Here is a 15,228-nt window from a genome sequence, read left to right as displayed (position 1 = left end):
ATAAAGAATATGGATCTGTTGGAAGGAGGGTATTGAACTATGCTTATGGAGCCAGGGGCATGAGATATTTTTTCTCCCGATACAACGGACAGACATGTTTGCTGGTAAGAAAAGAAAAGAAGGAAAAGAGTGATGGACCCAAGTACAGGCACATCACAGCCATATAGGCCGCTTAAATTCCCCCGTCTGAAATCAATTTGAAAGTACTACGCAACACATGTATGTAAAGTTTCCTCTACAAACTGGTAACCATTTCAATTAATAAGGTGTTAAACAAGATTTACATGCATGTATCGGTCGCGCGTGGCAGCGTACGTTTATCAGTCATCCCACAGTTCCAGAACGAAAGCATCAGCCATTCCGTCAGCAAATTAAGCAGCAGCTAACTCTGGCACCGCCAGTTTGATAGCTAATCGATCAATCTAATTCTAAGCCCCTCCTCTGATCCTCTCCCTCTCTCCCGCATGGCGCTTCGCCCATGCATGCACGGACACATGATTAATTAGAGTAGACACTTCGATCTATCGAGCTCACCGTGGCGTCTCCTACAGCCTCAGCTCCAGATCTAGCTCTTCCGTGCTTCCGGCGCCGCCGCGGCCGCTGGACTCGTGGCTGTGGCGCATCCAGTAGTCGTACTCGTGAGGCGTCTGCTGCTGCCTCTGTCCTGACGACGACGAGTCATGGACGACGAAGAGCGGCGACGTCGACGGCGGCCGGCTGGAGCTGTTAGGCAGCAGGTTCTCCGCGTAGTACTGGCTGTACTGCACGTCAGCGATCCTCCGGTCCATCGCCTCAAAGCAACCCTGAGAAACCACGCGCGCGCACAAAGGTAAGCTTAAGCTACGCATACATGTCATCTGATGCATGCAGCATTTCGATTTTCAAGTAGGTACTTACAGCTAGATAGGGCTGGAAAGACGATGCGGCGCCGGCCGTCGGGACTGCGGCGTACGGCACCTGCTGCGGCGGAGGCGGCGGAGGCAGGCCGGAGCGGTACGCGGCGATCATCTGGTTCTGCATCCGGATCTTCTCCAGCTGCGCGACGCCGAGCCCGCGCTGCGGCTGCTTGGCGGCCTTCATCTCCGCCGCCTTCTTCCCGCCGCGCCTCCCCGCCCTGCCGGCGCCAGCCTCCAAGCACATCTCGCCGGCTCCGTCGACGCTGCTGCTCCCCATATAGTATCACCCGCGTGCTATGCAACAATGCGTTTATATACACCGACGATGGCGACTCACCAACAGCGACAGCCAGCAGGGCGCGCATATATATACAAGTAGGAGTCCATGAGGGCGCCATTGATTATTGGTGATCCATCGTCGACGGGGCGCTAGCTGGACGAGATCCTTGGAAAGATTCAGGCCGATCTGCCGCGGCGATTTTCTAAGCCACATCTCCAGCTTCCAAGAACGATCGCCCTCGCCAAGTAGGACGTGACTTTTCCCCCCTTGATCGCGCGATCGTGTCCATTAAAATTAAAATACCGAGCCTGGATGTCTTTCCCTCCGCGGAGATTTTAAATTGGATCCACCCGGCTCACATGTCAGTGGCTGTATATGAAGATCTGGTGGGAGATGGCCACTCGTGGAGCTCCTGGCCAACAGGGGTTGTGGACAATATGATAGTGCCCACGCGTTGGGTGAGGGTGTTTTAAAGGGGATCCACGCTTGTCGCGAGCCCTGCAATTTGCGTCGGCATCACTGTCACAGCTAGCTAGCATGCACAAGCATACATGATTCGATCCCATCATGCGCCCGAGTACGCCCAGGCCCAGCCATCTTGGGCTGCTAATCATTAACAAAATCGCCAACTCGTGTAGTTGACGTACTCCGTGACAGCGGAAAGAGCCTCAGCAATATGCATATACAAAACGGGAGGCAGCTGGGAAGCGGAGAAATCGTATCAGGATCATAGCCTGATCTGCACGTAGATTATGCAAGGACTTGAAGATCCGCGGATCAATATATATCCGCAGATGAGTAAGTACTCCTAGATCGATCGATCGATCCGAGTTTAATTAGTTGCCTCCGCCTCGTGAATCGTTGGCGCATTTCGACCGGCGCGTGAGGACTGCATCGGGGTAATCGCAGCCTCGCAGGTTGCATACGTGCGATGCAAGTGATGTGATCTATCCATATCCCGGGGGTGCTTAATGCGTTGAAAAATGAGATCGGAAGGTGCTTAAGCCTAGATCAGTGCAGATTTGGGAGATCCCATATCGTGGGCTTGTGGTTGGTAACTACGCATGGGGATGTGATCTTCCTAGGACATGGGAGATGCGCGCGCGATTCACGCTAGTCTTTCGCGTGCTGTGCAAATTACTGACGTTCAAGAGGTTTGGACGTAGTATCTTTTCTTTTTTTGAGTTGTAGTATATATCTTGGAAGAACCGGTGATCTAACTCACAGATCACATGCAACAATACGCGTGGATATGTGCCTTCATCTGCTACCTTTTCATTTTTTTCTTGTTTAGCTCGGTTTATAGCCCCACGTAGCGATGTTGGTTTCCTTGTGTGAAGATGGCTTGTCTAATTTTCATTTAGAGCATTACATGGAGTGTCCTCCAGCGGTTATCATGTCTCGGAAATGAGCTTCCATAGACGCGAGATATATCGCCTTAGAATGGCGGGTGTGGGGAGAGGGGGTGGTTTCCCAGCTCGATTTTTTCAGTGGAATTGCTTTTTTCGCGAATACGCAAAGCTTACGTATCTTTCATTGATAGAAGGAAATAGAATGGGTACAAAGTTAGGTAGAATACATGACACAAATGCAAGAAGGTGCGAACATGCTGCACGGAGCAAAGGAACAAGGGATGCTTGGTCCAGAACAGAGGATACACACAGCTAAACCCATCAAGACCCAACAAGAGAGGCAGACCGAACAAGTAATGGATTTAACATCGGCAAAGTCACCACCAGGGACAACCACAAGCGAACAAGATAGCGCCTTCAAGAAGGAGAACGGCGCCGAGACGCCGGCGCCATCCGATCCGGAGAACCGGACCTAGGGTTTCCCCTGAGCTCGAAGAGGGGCACAGATGAAGGCCATGACAGCGCCTTCAAGAAGGGAAAACAACACCCGTGAATGACGCCGCTGCTAGCACGGGCTAGCCGAGCAAGGATTTCTCCTTGGCCTGAGTCTAAGATATCCCATAGCCATCGAATATGGACTCTATGATGAGGAAGTCACTGCCGGTCGAAACTGTCACGTCAAGAAAGGGTCGGTGGGGTTGCACCTGCCGCTGGAGGATGGCACAGTGCGCCATCGGACACACGACCATTGGTTCTGGCTCAAGGTGAGGCGTGGAGGTATACGGCGTCGAGGACGCGAGGAGGCAGAGAAAAATCTGCAGGGAGTAATCATCGGCAACCGGCGACGCCGGCAAGCTAGGAGCTGGAGGAACGCACATCCCAGCTATCGGGGCCATAGCCAACAGGACATCGACGAGCAGAGTATGCTAGAGGAGAATGCGGCTACTTGGTCATTGGGGCCGGAGCGGCGTCGGCAGAGGCGCCGCAGGCCACGGACACCGGAGAACGCAGGTCCAAGGCCATCAGGGCCGGAACAACGCCGGCAAACTCACTGCAGGGTGCCACTCGTCCACCAAGCCGCCAGGCTGACGCACCGTCAAAGGCAGCCGCCGTTGGGGATGCAACCACCGTAACCTCAACAAGCCACCATGGTGGAGCCGTCACTGCAGCTCGAGGGAGGGAGGAGCACCACCGGAGACGAGGTCCGGCCAATCGAGGCCAGCCCGCACCTGGACACAGAACCGCACCAACCCGAGGCCAACATGGCTGCGCCATAGCGGGGGCGGCGGGGGAGGAGCAGCCAGGATGCCCCATGGCACGCTGCCGGACGCCCGCCACTGGACGGCCGCCGGACCGGCAGGGGTAGCAGCCAAAGGGGGGGGTGGAGGACGCCGCATCTGGTTCTCGGGGACGTGGGGAAGGGGTGGCGCCGCGCGCGGGGAAGTGGATCCGCCCCGCCGCCGCCATCCCGGGGCGCGGCGCGGCTTCGCCGGCCCGCCCTTTGGCGGCGGCGATGCGGGGGCAGGAGGAGGAGAGGCCTTACGGCGGCGGCTGTCAGGGTTTCCCCCGTGTCGCCAGGGGAAGGCGACACGGGGCGGAGGGGGTTTCCGCCGTGGACCCGTTTGGCTCCTTCAGCGGAATTGTAACACGCTAAACAAGGAAGTAGTGCAGTGCAGGTTTTTTAAGAGGGTGTGATGCCAAAGCAAGTCAATGATACAGGGAATAGAAGGAGAGGATTGATGGAATCGATGGATATTGTATTGAGCCTCTCGGGCGATTTATATAGAGTACAAGGCTTGAACAGCAGGAAGTCTCCCCTAGAGATAAGGCTGAAGATAATTACAAATTATAGTCTACCACATACAGGGATATGCCTATATACTCTAACAATTCCTAAATGAATTAATCCGCAATTTTTGAAAGATTACAACCCAATCAGCCTCTGTGGCGTTATTTACAAGGTGGTCTTGAGGTGCATGATAGATTACCACCCAAATAGCCATATTATAACAAGGTGGTCTCAAAGTGCATGGTTAACCAGTTACGCCCTCTCCTTGATGAGATTATTTCTGAAACTCAAAACGCCTTCATTCCAGGGGATGATCATTGATAATGCTATGATCAGTTTCAAGTGTTTTCACAATATTGCATTCATTCCATAGGGAGGATGATCACTGAGAATGCTATGATCGGTTGAAGTGTTTTCATAAGATTGCATTCACTCTAGGGAGGATGATCGCTCTCAAAAAAATTCATAAGATCCATCACACAAGGAACCCTCAGAACACCCATTGCGCCTACAAGCTTCATTCCGCTAAGGTGTACGATCACGTCGACTTGAGATTCCTTGAGTCTTTACTTAGATTGGTTTCTGTGAGAGATGGACTAGATGGGTTGAGGAGTTGTGTGTGCTTGATATGGTACCCCGTTAAATGCAATGGTGAAATTCTTGAAGCTTTCAATCCTTCGAGAGGTCTCAAGTGAAGGAAATATGCCCTAGAGGCAATAATAAAGTTGTTATTTATATTTATTTATATCATGATAAAAGTTTATTATTCATGCTAGAATTGTATTAACCAGAAACTTAGTACATGTTGAATACATAGACAAACAATATGTCACTAGTATGCCTCTACTTGACTAGCTCGTTGAATCAATGATGGTTATGTTTCCTAATCATAGACATGAGTTGTCATTTGATTAACGGGATCACATCATTAGAGAATGATGTGATTGATTTGATCCATCCGTTAACTTAGCACGATGATCGTTTAGTTTACTGCTATTGCTTTCTCCATAACTTATAAATGTTCTATGACTATGAGATCATGCAACTCCCGAATACCGGAGGAACACTTAGTGTGCTATCAAATGTCACAACGTAACTGGGTGACTATAAAGATGATGTACAGGTGTCTCCGATGGTGTTTGTTGAGTTGGCATAGATCGAGATTAGGATTTGTCACTCCGTGTATCGGAGAGGTATCTCTGGGCCCTCTCGATAATGCACATCACTATAAACCTTGCAAGCAATGTGACTAATGAGTTAGTTGTGGGATGATGCATTACAGAACGAGTAAAGAGACTTGTCGGTAACAAGATTGAACTAGGTATTGAGATACCGACGATCGAATCTCGGGCAAGTAACATACCGATGACAAAGTGAACAACGTATGTTGTTGTGCGGTTTGACCGATGAAGATCTTCGTAGAATATGTAGGAACCAATATGAGCATCGAGGTTCCGCTATTGGTTATTGACCAGAGATGAGTCTCGATCATGTCTACATAGTTCTCGAACCAGTAGGGTCCGCACACTTAACGTTCGGTGACGATCGGTATTACGAGTTTATGTGTTTTGATGTACTAGAGGTAGTTCAAAGTCTCGGATATGATCACGTACATGACGAGGAGTCTCGAAATGGTCGAGACATAAAGATTGATATATTGGACGACTATATTCGGACACCGGAAGTGTTCCGGGTGATTTCGGAGAAAACCGGAGTGCCAGAGGGTTACCGGAACACCCCCCCCCCCCCCGGGAACTAATGGGCCACATGGGCCTTAGTGGAGAGAGAGATACAGAGAGGGCCAGCCAGGGCAGGCCGCGCCCCCCCTCTAGTCCGAATTGGACTAGGGATGGGGGGACGGCGCCCCCCTTTCCTTCTCCCTCTCCTCCTTCCTTTCCTCCTCCTAGTAAGAATAGGAAAGGGAAGTCCTACTCCTACTAGGAGGACTCCTCCTCTCCTGGCGCGCCCCAAGGGCCGGCCGGCCTCCCCCCTTGCTCCTTTATATACGGGGGCAGGAGGCACCCTAGGACACACAATTTGATCATTGATCTCTTAGCCGTGTGCGGTGCCCCCCTCCACCATAATCCACCTCGGTCATATCGTCGTACTGCTTAGGCGAAGCCCTGCGCCGGTAGCTTCATCATCACACCGTCGTGCTGACGAAGCTCTCCCTCGACACTTAGCTGGATCGAGAGTTCGTGGGACGTCACTGAGTCGAAGCGTGCAGATCACGGAGGTGTCGTACTTTCGGTACTAGGATCGGACGAATCATGAAGACGTACGACTACATCAACCGCGCTGTCATAACGCTTCCGTTTACGGTCTACGAGGGTACGTGGACAACACTTTTCTTCTGTTGTATATTTTACCCTGATTTCCAGCTGCCCGCTAAATTCCTAAGAATTTTCCTCTCCGTGTATTACATACAAATCAGTGAGAAAAGGGCATTAGAATTGAGCAATAATATGAAAAATATCATTGATAAAGAGTAAATTATAATAACAAATAGTGACGCTAAATGGAGGGCATGTTGCAAGCATATACTCTTGTCGAGGTGTGAAGGCCTAGCTTGCAACGGTGGCTCCTTTCATTGCAAGTGGGAATGGCGGTACGGGATGATGTGAGTTTGGTGGTGCTTTTTACTAAAGTCTCACATGCTTTCGAGTGAAAGCTTCAGGTTTCAAATGCTTCATTTGTACCTGTCAATGATAGTGTTCATGGCATTCCCTTGTTGAAGGCATTGTCCGGAGTTTGTTTGGATTTTTCTTCAGGACGAAAACCCGTGATCTAGTGTCCATGGCTGGATTTGATGACGGCATTAGATGGGTTTTGTTACTTCTTAAAGGTGTCATTGTTGAAGCATCTTTCACATATCTTAGTTGTTGTCATCAATGGTGGTTGATGTTGATGGTTGTTTCCACATGTTTCAGTTCGCCTTGGGACTTTTGGATTTTGTGTTTTTTGTTTTCTTGCTTTGTGTGTGTGTGTGTGGGTGGGTGGGTGGGTGTGGGGGGGGGCATCTGTGTGTTGGTGTTGCTTGTGTGCGTACTAGTCATGCAAAGTCTGTGTGCTCATGGCGATTGTATTTTGTAGACACTACATTATGAGTCAATAAAAATGTTTTTTATCGTGAGATTATTCTCTAGATGTGACATTATGAGTGAATAAAAATGTTCTTTATCATGAGGCATGGGTGACGTGCAAATAATGTATCTTGCTTCAATACACATGCAATTATCTAGTAATAGAATAACTATGAAAAATATATGGCAAAATAAGTAGTTGGAAAGCCAATCATTTGACATTGGCCCGAGATGCTAAGAAATAAATATTGTTAACAGGACTACTAAGCCTTGTCTGTGACCACTTGGTAGATGGGAGATTCCCCCAAAAATTACAAACCTTATGGAAGTATAAGAATATATAATTTCCTGTTGTATGAGTCTTTTAGAGTAAAATGTAAGTAGGAGATGAGATTTTCAAAGACAATTGTACAAATAACCACTTAATACCATTTTTGTCTTCATAACAGTGTGGAGTGCAGATGGAGTTGTCTCTATTACATACTGCCTTCATTCGGATAAACTTGGCATAATTCAAAAAAGGGCAACTAAGGCATAGCCTAGTGGTGGGAAGGGGTTGATGCCTTCCCACCCACCCAGATTCAAGGCATGGTACTTGCAATTTGGGTTTGTTGCACCAATTATACTGTAGGGGCCTCCCTTACAGTCTTTTTGTCAAAAAACAAAAAAAATATCAAATATAAAAGGCTTGTCGCTTATCCCTATATGATGAACTAATCATGAGTAAATGCATGAAACCCTCGCGAGCTTACCAAAAGAAGGGTCCTACATCATGATACAATTAATTTCATGGACTATGGTGTGCTATATAATTATTTTAACTGTTAATTAAGTATGTAAGAAGGTCCACCTAACATTGGTTTTTTAGGTTTTAGTTTTTTCCAACAGCTCCCGAGTAGGACCCACCCAGCGTGACTACCAGCGGAAAAAATATGAAGGATTCTTTCCAAGAGATTTTGGTGGGTACTATTTTTTATGAAATAGAGTGAAAAAAATACCGTGTATCATTTAGTCCTATAAAAATCAAACAGTCGTTGTCTGAAAAATGCACAATTATACTCAACCAAATTCCTAGAAAAAACAAAAGGCCCTACGTGCCAATGCTAGACTTTAGGTTAAAAATGCATCCTTCTCAAGCTAGACCAATGGCCCCTATATGATGCATTTTGCATCAACTAGGGCGCGTGGTGCACATGGCGCAGTTAATAGGCCACAGGCCCGGTTCGCTCTTACGTGTTGTTTTCTTCCCCCGCGTGAGGGGTACAACAATATGACTTTACCCCCTCTTTTCTTTGGTTTCTCTCTTGTTTTCATTTAGCTTTTCCGATTTCTAGTGGGGGGGGAGGGGTCATTCGGTTTTTAGCAAACTCAAATATATAACTTTTTAAAAGGGTGAAATTTTTAAACATTTTGTGAATATGTTTAAATTTTTTGCAACAATTTCTTAAACTTTGAAAACATTTCTTGATTTCAAATATATTTTGGAAATTTTTATTAAAAAATACAAACCATAAATATTTTATAAGATTACAAGCATTTTCAGAAAATAAAACAAAACCTGAAAATAATATATGAAAACTATAAAACCTGACAAAGAAAGACACAAACAAGAACATTTTTAGGGGTAACTAAAAAGAACAGGATCAGAACCTTCTGAAAGATTCCCAAAACAGAATCTACGCTAGCCAATTAAAACGCTGGCCCACTCTACTCGCTCCCTTCACTGTGCGAATAGGGCACCGCTATGTCTTGCTTACTACAAGACCTAGCGTGCTCTTGCGTCAGGCTTCTCACTGAATGCGGCAGTCCAGGCGCGCAGGAGACCACAGTCTCGTTTTTTAATTTATGTTCATCTCTTTTCCTTTTCTTTAATTTTTATTACAGTTCCAAATACTTTAAATAAATATATTAAGAAAAGATCTTTACATAAAAACATCTGAAAAATATCAACCAAATAATTGAAAATTATTAAATGTGTATAAATAAAATATTTCTCATGTTTATAATATATATATATAATATATACAAAAATATACAGTATGTGTGAAAACAGTTGATCATGTATTAAAAAATGTTAATCAAGCATTTGAAAAAATACTAAACAATTATTGGAAAAAATAAACAAGCATTTGAAAACTTTAAATGTGCAGAGAACAAATGTCGACCAAGTAATTTAAAAATGCCAAGCTTGTATTTAAAAAATGTTAATCAAGCATTAGGAAATATAAAAATAAGAATAAAAAATGTTGACCATGTGTACAAAATATCTTAATCTTGTATTTGAAAATGATAATCAAGTATTTGAAAACAGTTAAAATGTGTTTACAAAAAATGTTGACCATGTAGTCAAAAAATGTTAACCAAGCATTTGGAAAATATTAAATGTGTATAAACTATAAAGAAAACGTTTCTCATGTATATTGTAAAATGTGTACGAAAAAATATCCAATATGTCTGAAAAAATGTGATCATGTATTTAAAAATGGTAATCAAGCATTTGAAAAGCATATGTTAAATAAGTGTTTGAAAATTATTAAATAAACATTTGAAAAATGTTAGATATGTAGAAAAATGTTGACCTTGTCTGGAAAAATTTTAATGTTGTATTTAAAAAATTTAGTCAAGCATTTAAAAAATTTAAAATGTGAATAGAGAATATGCTGACCATGTATTATTTGTTTTTATTAAGCACTTAGAAAATGTTTAAAATGTGGATAGAAAAAAATTGACCACATATTAAAAATATGTTAAATTTCTATTCAAAAATGTTGAACGTGTATTAGAAAAAATGTTATTGACGAATATGAAAAATGAAGAATGAAAAAAAAAACAAAGAAACAATGTAACCAAAGAAACAAATGAGAAAAAGGAAAAACAAAAACAAAGAAACAAGTGCAAAAAGAACGTAACACAAAAAGAAAACAATATGAAACCAAAAAAGGGAAAAACAAAAGCATTGAAAGAAAGAATGAAAATAAAATCAGTGAAAACTGAGAAGGATAAAATGAACCAAAGAAATCGTATGAAAAAGAAAGAAACAACAGAATACCTACAAAACGGAAAGAAAACACAGAGAAACCCAATGGAAAACAAAAAAACCGAAGAAATCCTTGAGAACAAAGAAAACTAAAAGAACAAATAAAAATAAATTGGAAAAAAAATGAAAACTGAACGAGAACCATCGGAGGACATGCGACCGATCGAGTAAACAAGAAAGAGCGAACGAAAAAGAACAAAAATGGGCCGGCCCAGAAACAGTTGAGATGGGAAAACCTTCAGCTAGGCGAGAGCTATTCTCGCTATAAGCGAGATATAGCTGTCGTGGTGCGAATAGCCGAATATTTGACGCACAACAGGGCTGGCCCATTTCCATGGCACTGTAGTTATTACTTACTTGTTGTAAGGACTCGATTACTGTCGAGACTCGGTCACTGTGTCGTTTCTTCGTTGGTTTTTTTGTTTATCTTTAAGACAAAACTCAAAAGTAAGTCTCTTAGAAAGCGAACTATTTTTTAAACTCTGTGAACATTTTTAGAACTTGCGAAATTTAAAATGTGCCCATTTTAAAATTTTGGAACTAGTTCCAAAATTGCAAACATTTTTGAAAATATTGAGAACATTATTTTAAATAGAATCATTTTTTAAGTATGAATAATTTTTAAATCAAGAACAATTTTGAAATTTTGAGAAGTTCGCGCCTTGCATGGAGGTCAGCGGTGGTTGCATTTGCTGGCAAGTTCCGCTGTGAAGAACTGAAGATTCGGAGGATACACCTTGAGTGTGTGCTCTACAGCATCCGCATATCGCCGTTTCTAGTCTAGGCCGCTATATCCGGTTTTTATTGGAGCACAGAAAGTATTTTATTGCATTAACGGTACTTTACAAAGAGTAGTGTGAAAGGCATCACACTTGACATGGTGATAACATCCCTCACAATACAAGGACTTGCTTCTGAAGAGAGACGACTAAAAGATGTAGGCATGTTGTGAATTTTGATCACTAACTTTGATTGATGATGTGCTTTTACGTTAAAACACCTATTGATGTGCGCCACCCTGCTGCTAAGAAAAGATGGGGACGCCTATATACTAGTAAGAATGGTGAAAGTCCTTTTCCGATCCCGGGCTCAAATGCTCCATAATGAACAGTAAAATCGACAAAAATAGTAAAGAAGTAAAAAATTCTGAAATTTTTTGTGGTAAATTTCTACATATGTTTTGTATGCTTGCAAAATTTCAGCACGAAATGACATTCGTGGAAGGCGTGGCAAAAAATCAACACTCTAAAATGCTTTGAAAACTAGCATTTTTGGAACAACCATTTTGTTCTTTTCCACAACTTCCAAGAATGTTATTTCGTGCTGAAATATTACAAGCATACAAAACATTTGCTAAAGTTTATCACAAAAAATGCAGAATTTTGAATTGTTTTACTCTCTTTTTTCCAATTTTACTGTTTATCAAGGAGCATTTGAGCTCGGGAGCAAATACTCCACGTCCCAAGAATGGGCATTATGTTCCAATGTCCTACGTCTTTGAAGATGGTGAAGGAAATATGTCCCAGAGGCCATAATAAAGTTGTTATTTATATTTTCTTATATCATGATAAATGTTTATTATTCATGCTATAATTGTATTAACCGGAAACTTAGTACATGTGTGAATACATACACAAACAGAGTGTCACTAGTATGCCTCTACTTAACTAGCTCGTTAATCAAATATGGTTAAAGTTTCCTAGCCATAGACATGAGTTGTCATTTGATGAACGGAGTCACATCATTAGAGAATGATGTGATTGGCATGACCCATCCATTAGCTTAGTATTATGATCGTTTAGTTTATTGCTATTGCTTTCTTCTTGACTTATACATGTTCCTATGACTAATGAGATTATGCAACTCCCAAATACCGTAGGAACACTTAGTGTGCTATCAAACGTACAACGTAACTGGGTGATTATAAAGATGCTCTACAGGTGTCTCCGATGGTGTTTGTTGAGTTGGCATAGATTGAGATTAGGATTTGTCACTCCGATTCTCGGAGAGGTATCTCTGGGCCCTCTCAGTAATGCACATCACTATAAGCCTTGCAAGCAATGTAACTAATGAGTTAGTTGCGGGATGATGCATTACGGAACGAGTAAAGAGACTTGCCGGTAACGAGATTGAACTAGGTATGATCATACCGACGATCGAATCTCGGGCAAGTAACATAGCGATGACAAAGGGAACAACGTATGCTGTTATGCGGTTTGACCGATAAAGATCTTCATAGAATATGTAGGAATCAATATGAGCATCCAGGTTCCGCTATTGGTGACCGGAGATGAGTCTCGTCATGTCTACATACTTCTCGAACCCGTAGGGTCCGCACGCTTAATGTTCAATGACGATATGTATTGTGAGTTATGTGATTTGATGTACCGAAGGTTGTTCGGAGTCCCGGATGTGATCACGGACATGACGATGAGTCTCGAAATGGTCGAGACAGGAAGATTGATATATTGGAAGGTTATGTTTGGACACCGGAAAGGTTTTGGATAGGTTCGGGCATTTTCCGGAGTACCGGAACCCCCCCCCCCCCCCGGGGGGGGGGGGGTTAATGGGCCTTCATGGGTTTTAGTGAAAGAGAGGAGGAGGCGGCCAAGTGGAGGGGCGGACCCCCCAAGCCCAATCCGAATTGGGAGGGGGGCCGCCCCCCGTCCCCTTTCCTTCTCTCCCTCTTCCCTTTCCTTCCCCTCCTAGTTGGACTACGAAAGGGGGGGAACCTACTCCTAGTAGGAGTAGGATTCCCCCTTGGGGCGCACCCCATGAGCCCGGCCGGCCCCCTCCTCCACTCCTTTATATACGGGGGAGGGGGCACCCCATAGACACACAAGTTGATTTCTTAGCCGTGTGCGGTGCTCCCCTCCACAGATTTCCACCTCGGTAATATTGCTATAGTGCTTAGGCGAAGCACTGCGTTGGTAACTTCATCATCACCGTCACCACGCCGTCGTGTTGACGAAACTCTCCCTCGGCCTCAACTGGATCTAGAGCTCGAGGGACGTCACCGAGCTGAACGTGTGCAGATCGCGGAGGTGCCGTGCATTAGGTACTTGATCGGTTGGATCGCTAAGACGTTCGACTACATCAACCAGGTTACTAAATGCTTTTGGTCTACGAGGGTACGTGACCACACTCTCCCTGCTCGTTGCTATTCTTCTCCTAGATAGATCTTGCGTGATCGTAGGTAAAAATTTTGAAATACTACGTTCCCCAACAGATGGAATTCGTAGTTGCTGCCGACGCTAGAGCAGAACAATTTGCGTAGTAGTGTGGATCGTGGATGTGAAGAGTATCTGCTAGCTTCTTGGCTTGGAGAAGTCCATATGCTTCGGCCTAGAGAGGGGATGACACCTGAGGAGAAAGAGCCGAAACATGCAGCCACTGGCAATGTTCATTGTCTTCAAGTTGGATAATAACACCAATGCCTGCAGGAGATGATTGCATTTTTTCTTCATTTTTCCAGGCCGCATCACAGGAAATTCCTGGAGACGTAACCAAGGGTGGTTCTTGCTGGGTTATTAGCTGTTGAACATTAGGGGTTGTGTCGTGCTGATCCTGGGATGCCATCATCTCTTCTAGCTTTGAGCCTTGCGTGATCGCATTAGCCGTCGGATATACATGCGAGGGCTTGCAAAACTTTCTACCAAACAAAGTATCATTTCTTACCTTCCAAAGGCACCACAAGAAAGTGTATAGACTGGTTATATTAATATGAGGATGAGCAAAAACTAGCAAAGCCTTTAATATTTGTGGAGTTGAATGGTTACTTTCAGCAAGTACCTCAGTTTTAATATACCAAGGAGAGGAAACCTAAGAAGCTTTTGAGAAAGGGCAAAGAAAAGCATGTGCATTTCATCCTCTATGTTGCCACATCTTGCACAATTTTCACTAATATGGTTGGAAAACCTATTGCATTCTTACCAGTTGGAATAGCTCGACGAAGAAGCCTCCAGACAAATGTTTGGACCATTGGTGCCATGAGTGCCTCCAGATTTCGGCCTCTAGTTTGCCGATAGTGTTAGATTATTAAAGCAGTGTTAATATGTACTTTTTTAAGAGAAACCACCTGCAGTCTTAATTTCCAAACTAGAACGTCCACGAGCATTAATGATAGGGGTTTGCAGTATAACGTTAGCAGATTGAGAAGTAAACAAAGAGTTGACAAGTTGAACATTTCAAGTTTTCTGATTGAGAACCAAAGGTCATTAACTATAGCCAGGTAAATATAAGGAGGTTGTTGAATGGTCAAATTATCATAAATAGTTTGACATTGAGAGAACCACAGTGAACTCCAAATGGAGCTACTGCCATCAACAATTTGGTAAAAAGAGGTTGATATTAACAGTGGTCTTACCTTGAGAATTGCTTAGTGGGTGGCAGATTTTGATATGTTTTGCTTCGTCCTTCAAATGGATGTGTTGTTGTGGTACTTTGATTTGAGAATGAGAGCAAGATGACTCTGGGTTCCTTTGCTAATCTCTAGGCCATCGAAAGAATTAGACCCTGGTTAATAGCACGTAAGGTCCTAACACTTAAACCACCAATCCTTTTTTCTATGCAAATGTTTGCCCATGCCCTTAATCATAGTATCTTTGTAGATGGTTCTTTTTTTTCACACCTGTCCACCAAAAGTTTCTAATGGTAGCTATGAGTTTTGGTAAGAACTTTGAAAAGAGGATATTTGACATATGGTAGACAGGGATTGAGGAAAAGACATACTCTCTTCGTCCCAAAATAAATGACTCAACTTTGTATTAATTTTTTTTGGGATGGAGGGAG

The 15,228-nt window shown here is 43.9% G+C and overlaps 1 protein-coding gene across 1 annotated transcript; it reads right to left on the bottom strand.

Annotated features, from left to right (window-relative positions):
* Positions 1–224: 224 nt before the first annotated feature.
* Positions 225–1,485, bottom strand: LOC123058169 (protein SPEAR1). Its single transcript, XM_044480982.1, has 2 exons — positions 898–1,485; positions 225–803 (listed from the first exon to the last, which is right to left on the bottom strand). The coding sequence occupies exons 1-2, from the start codon at positions 1,171–1,173 to the stop codon at positions 546–548; spliced, it is 534 nt and encodes a 177-aa protein (XP_044336917.1). The 5' UTR covers positions 1,174–1,485; the 3' UTR covers positions 225–545.
* Positions 1,486–15,228: the final 13,743 nt, after the last annotated feature.

Source organism: Triticum aestivum, chromosome 3A (genome assembly GCF_018294505.1).
Source record: "Triticum aestivum cultivar Chinese Spring chromosome 3A, IWGSC CS RefSeq v2.1, whole genome shotgun sequence".
Lineage (NCBI taxonomy): Eukaryota > Viridiplantae > Streptophyta > Magnoliopsida > Poales > Poaceae > Triticum > Triticum aestivum.
This window is presented reverse-complemented; position numbering and strand designations above follow the sequence as displayed.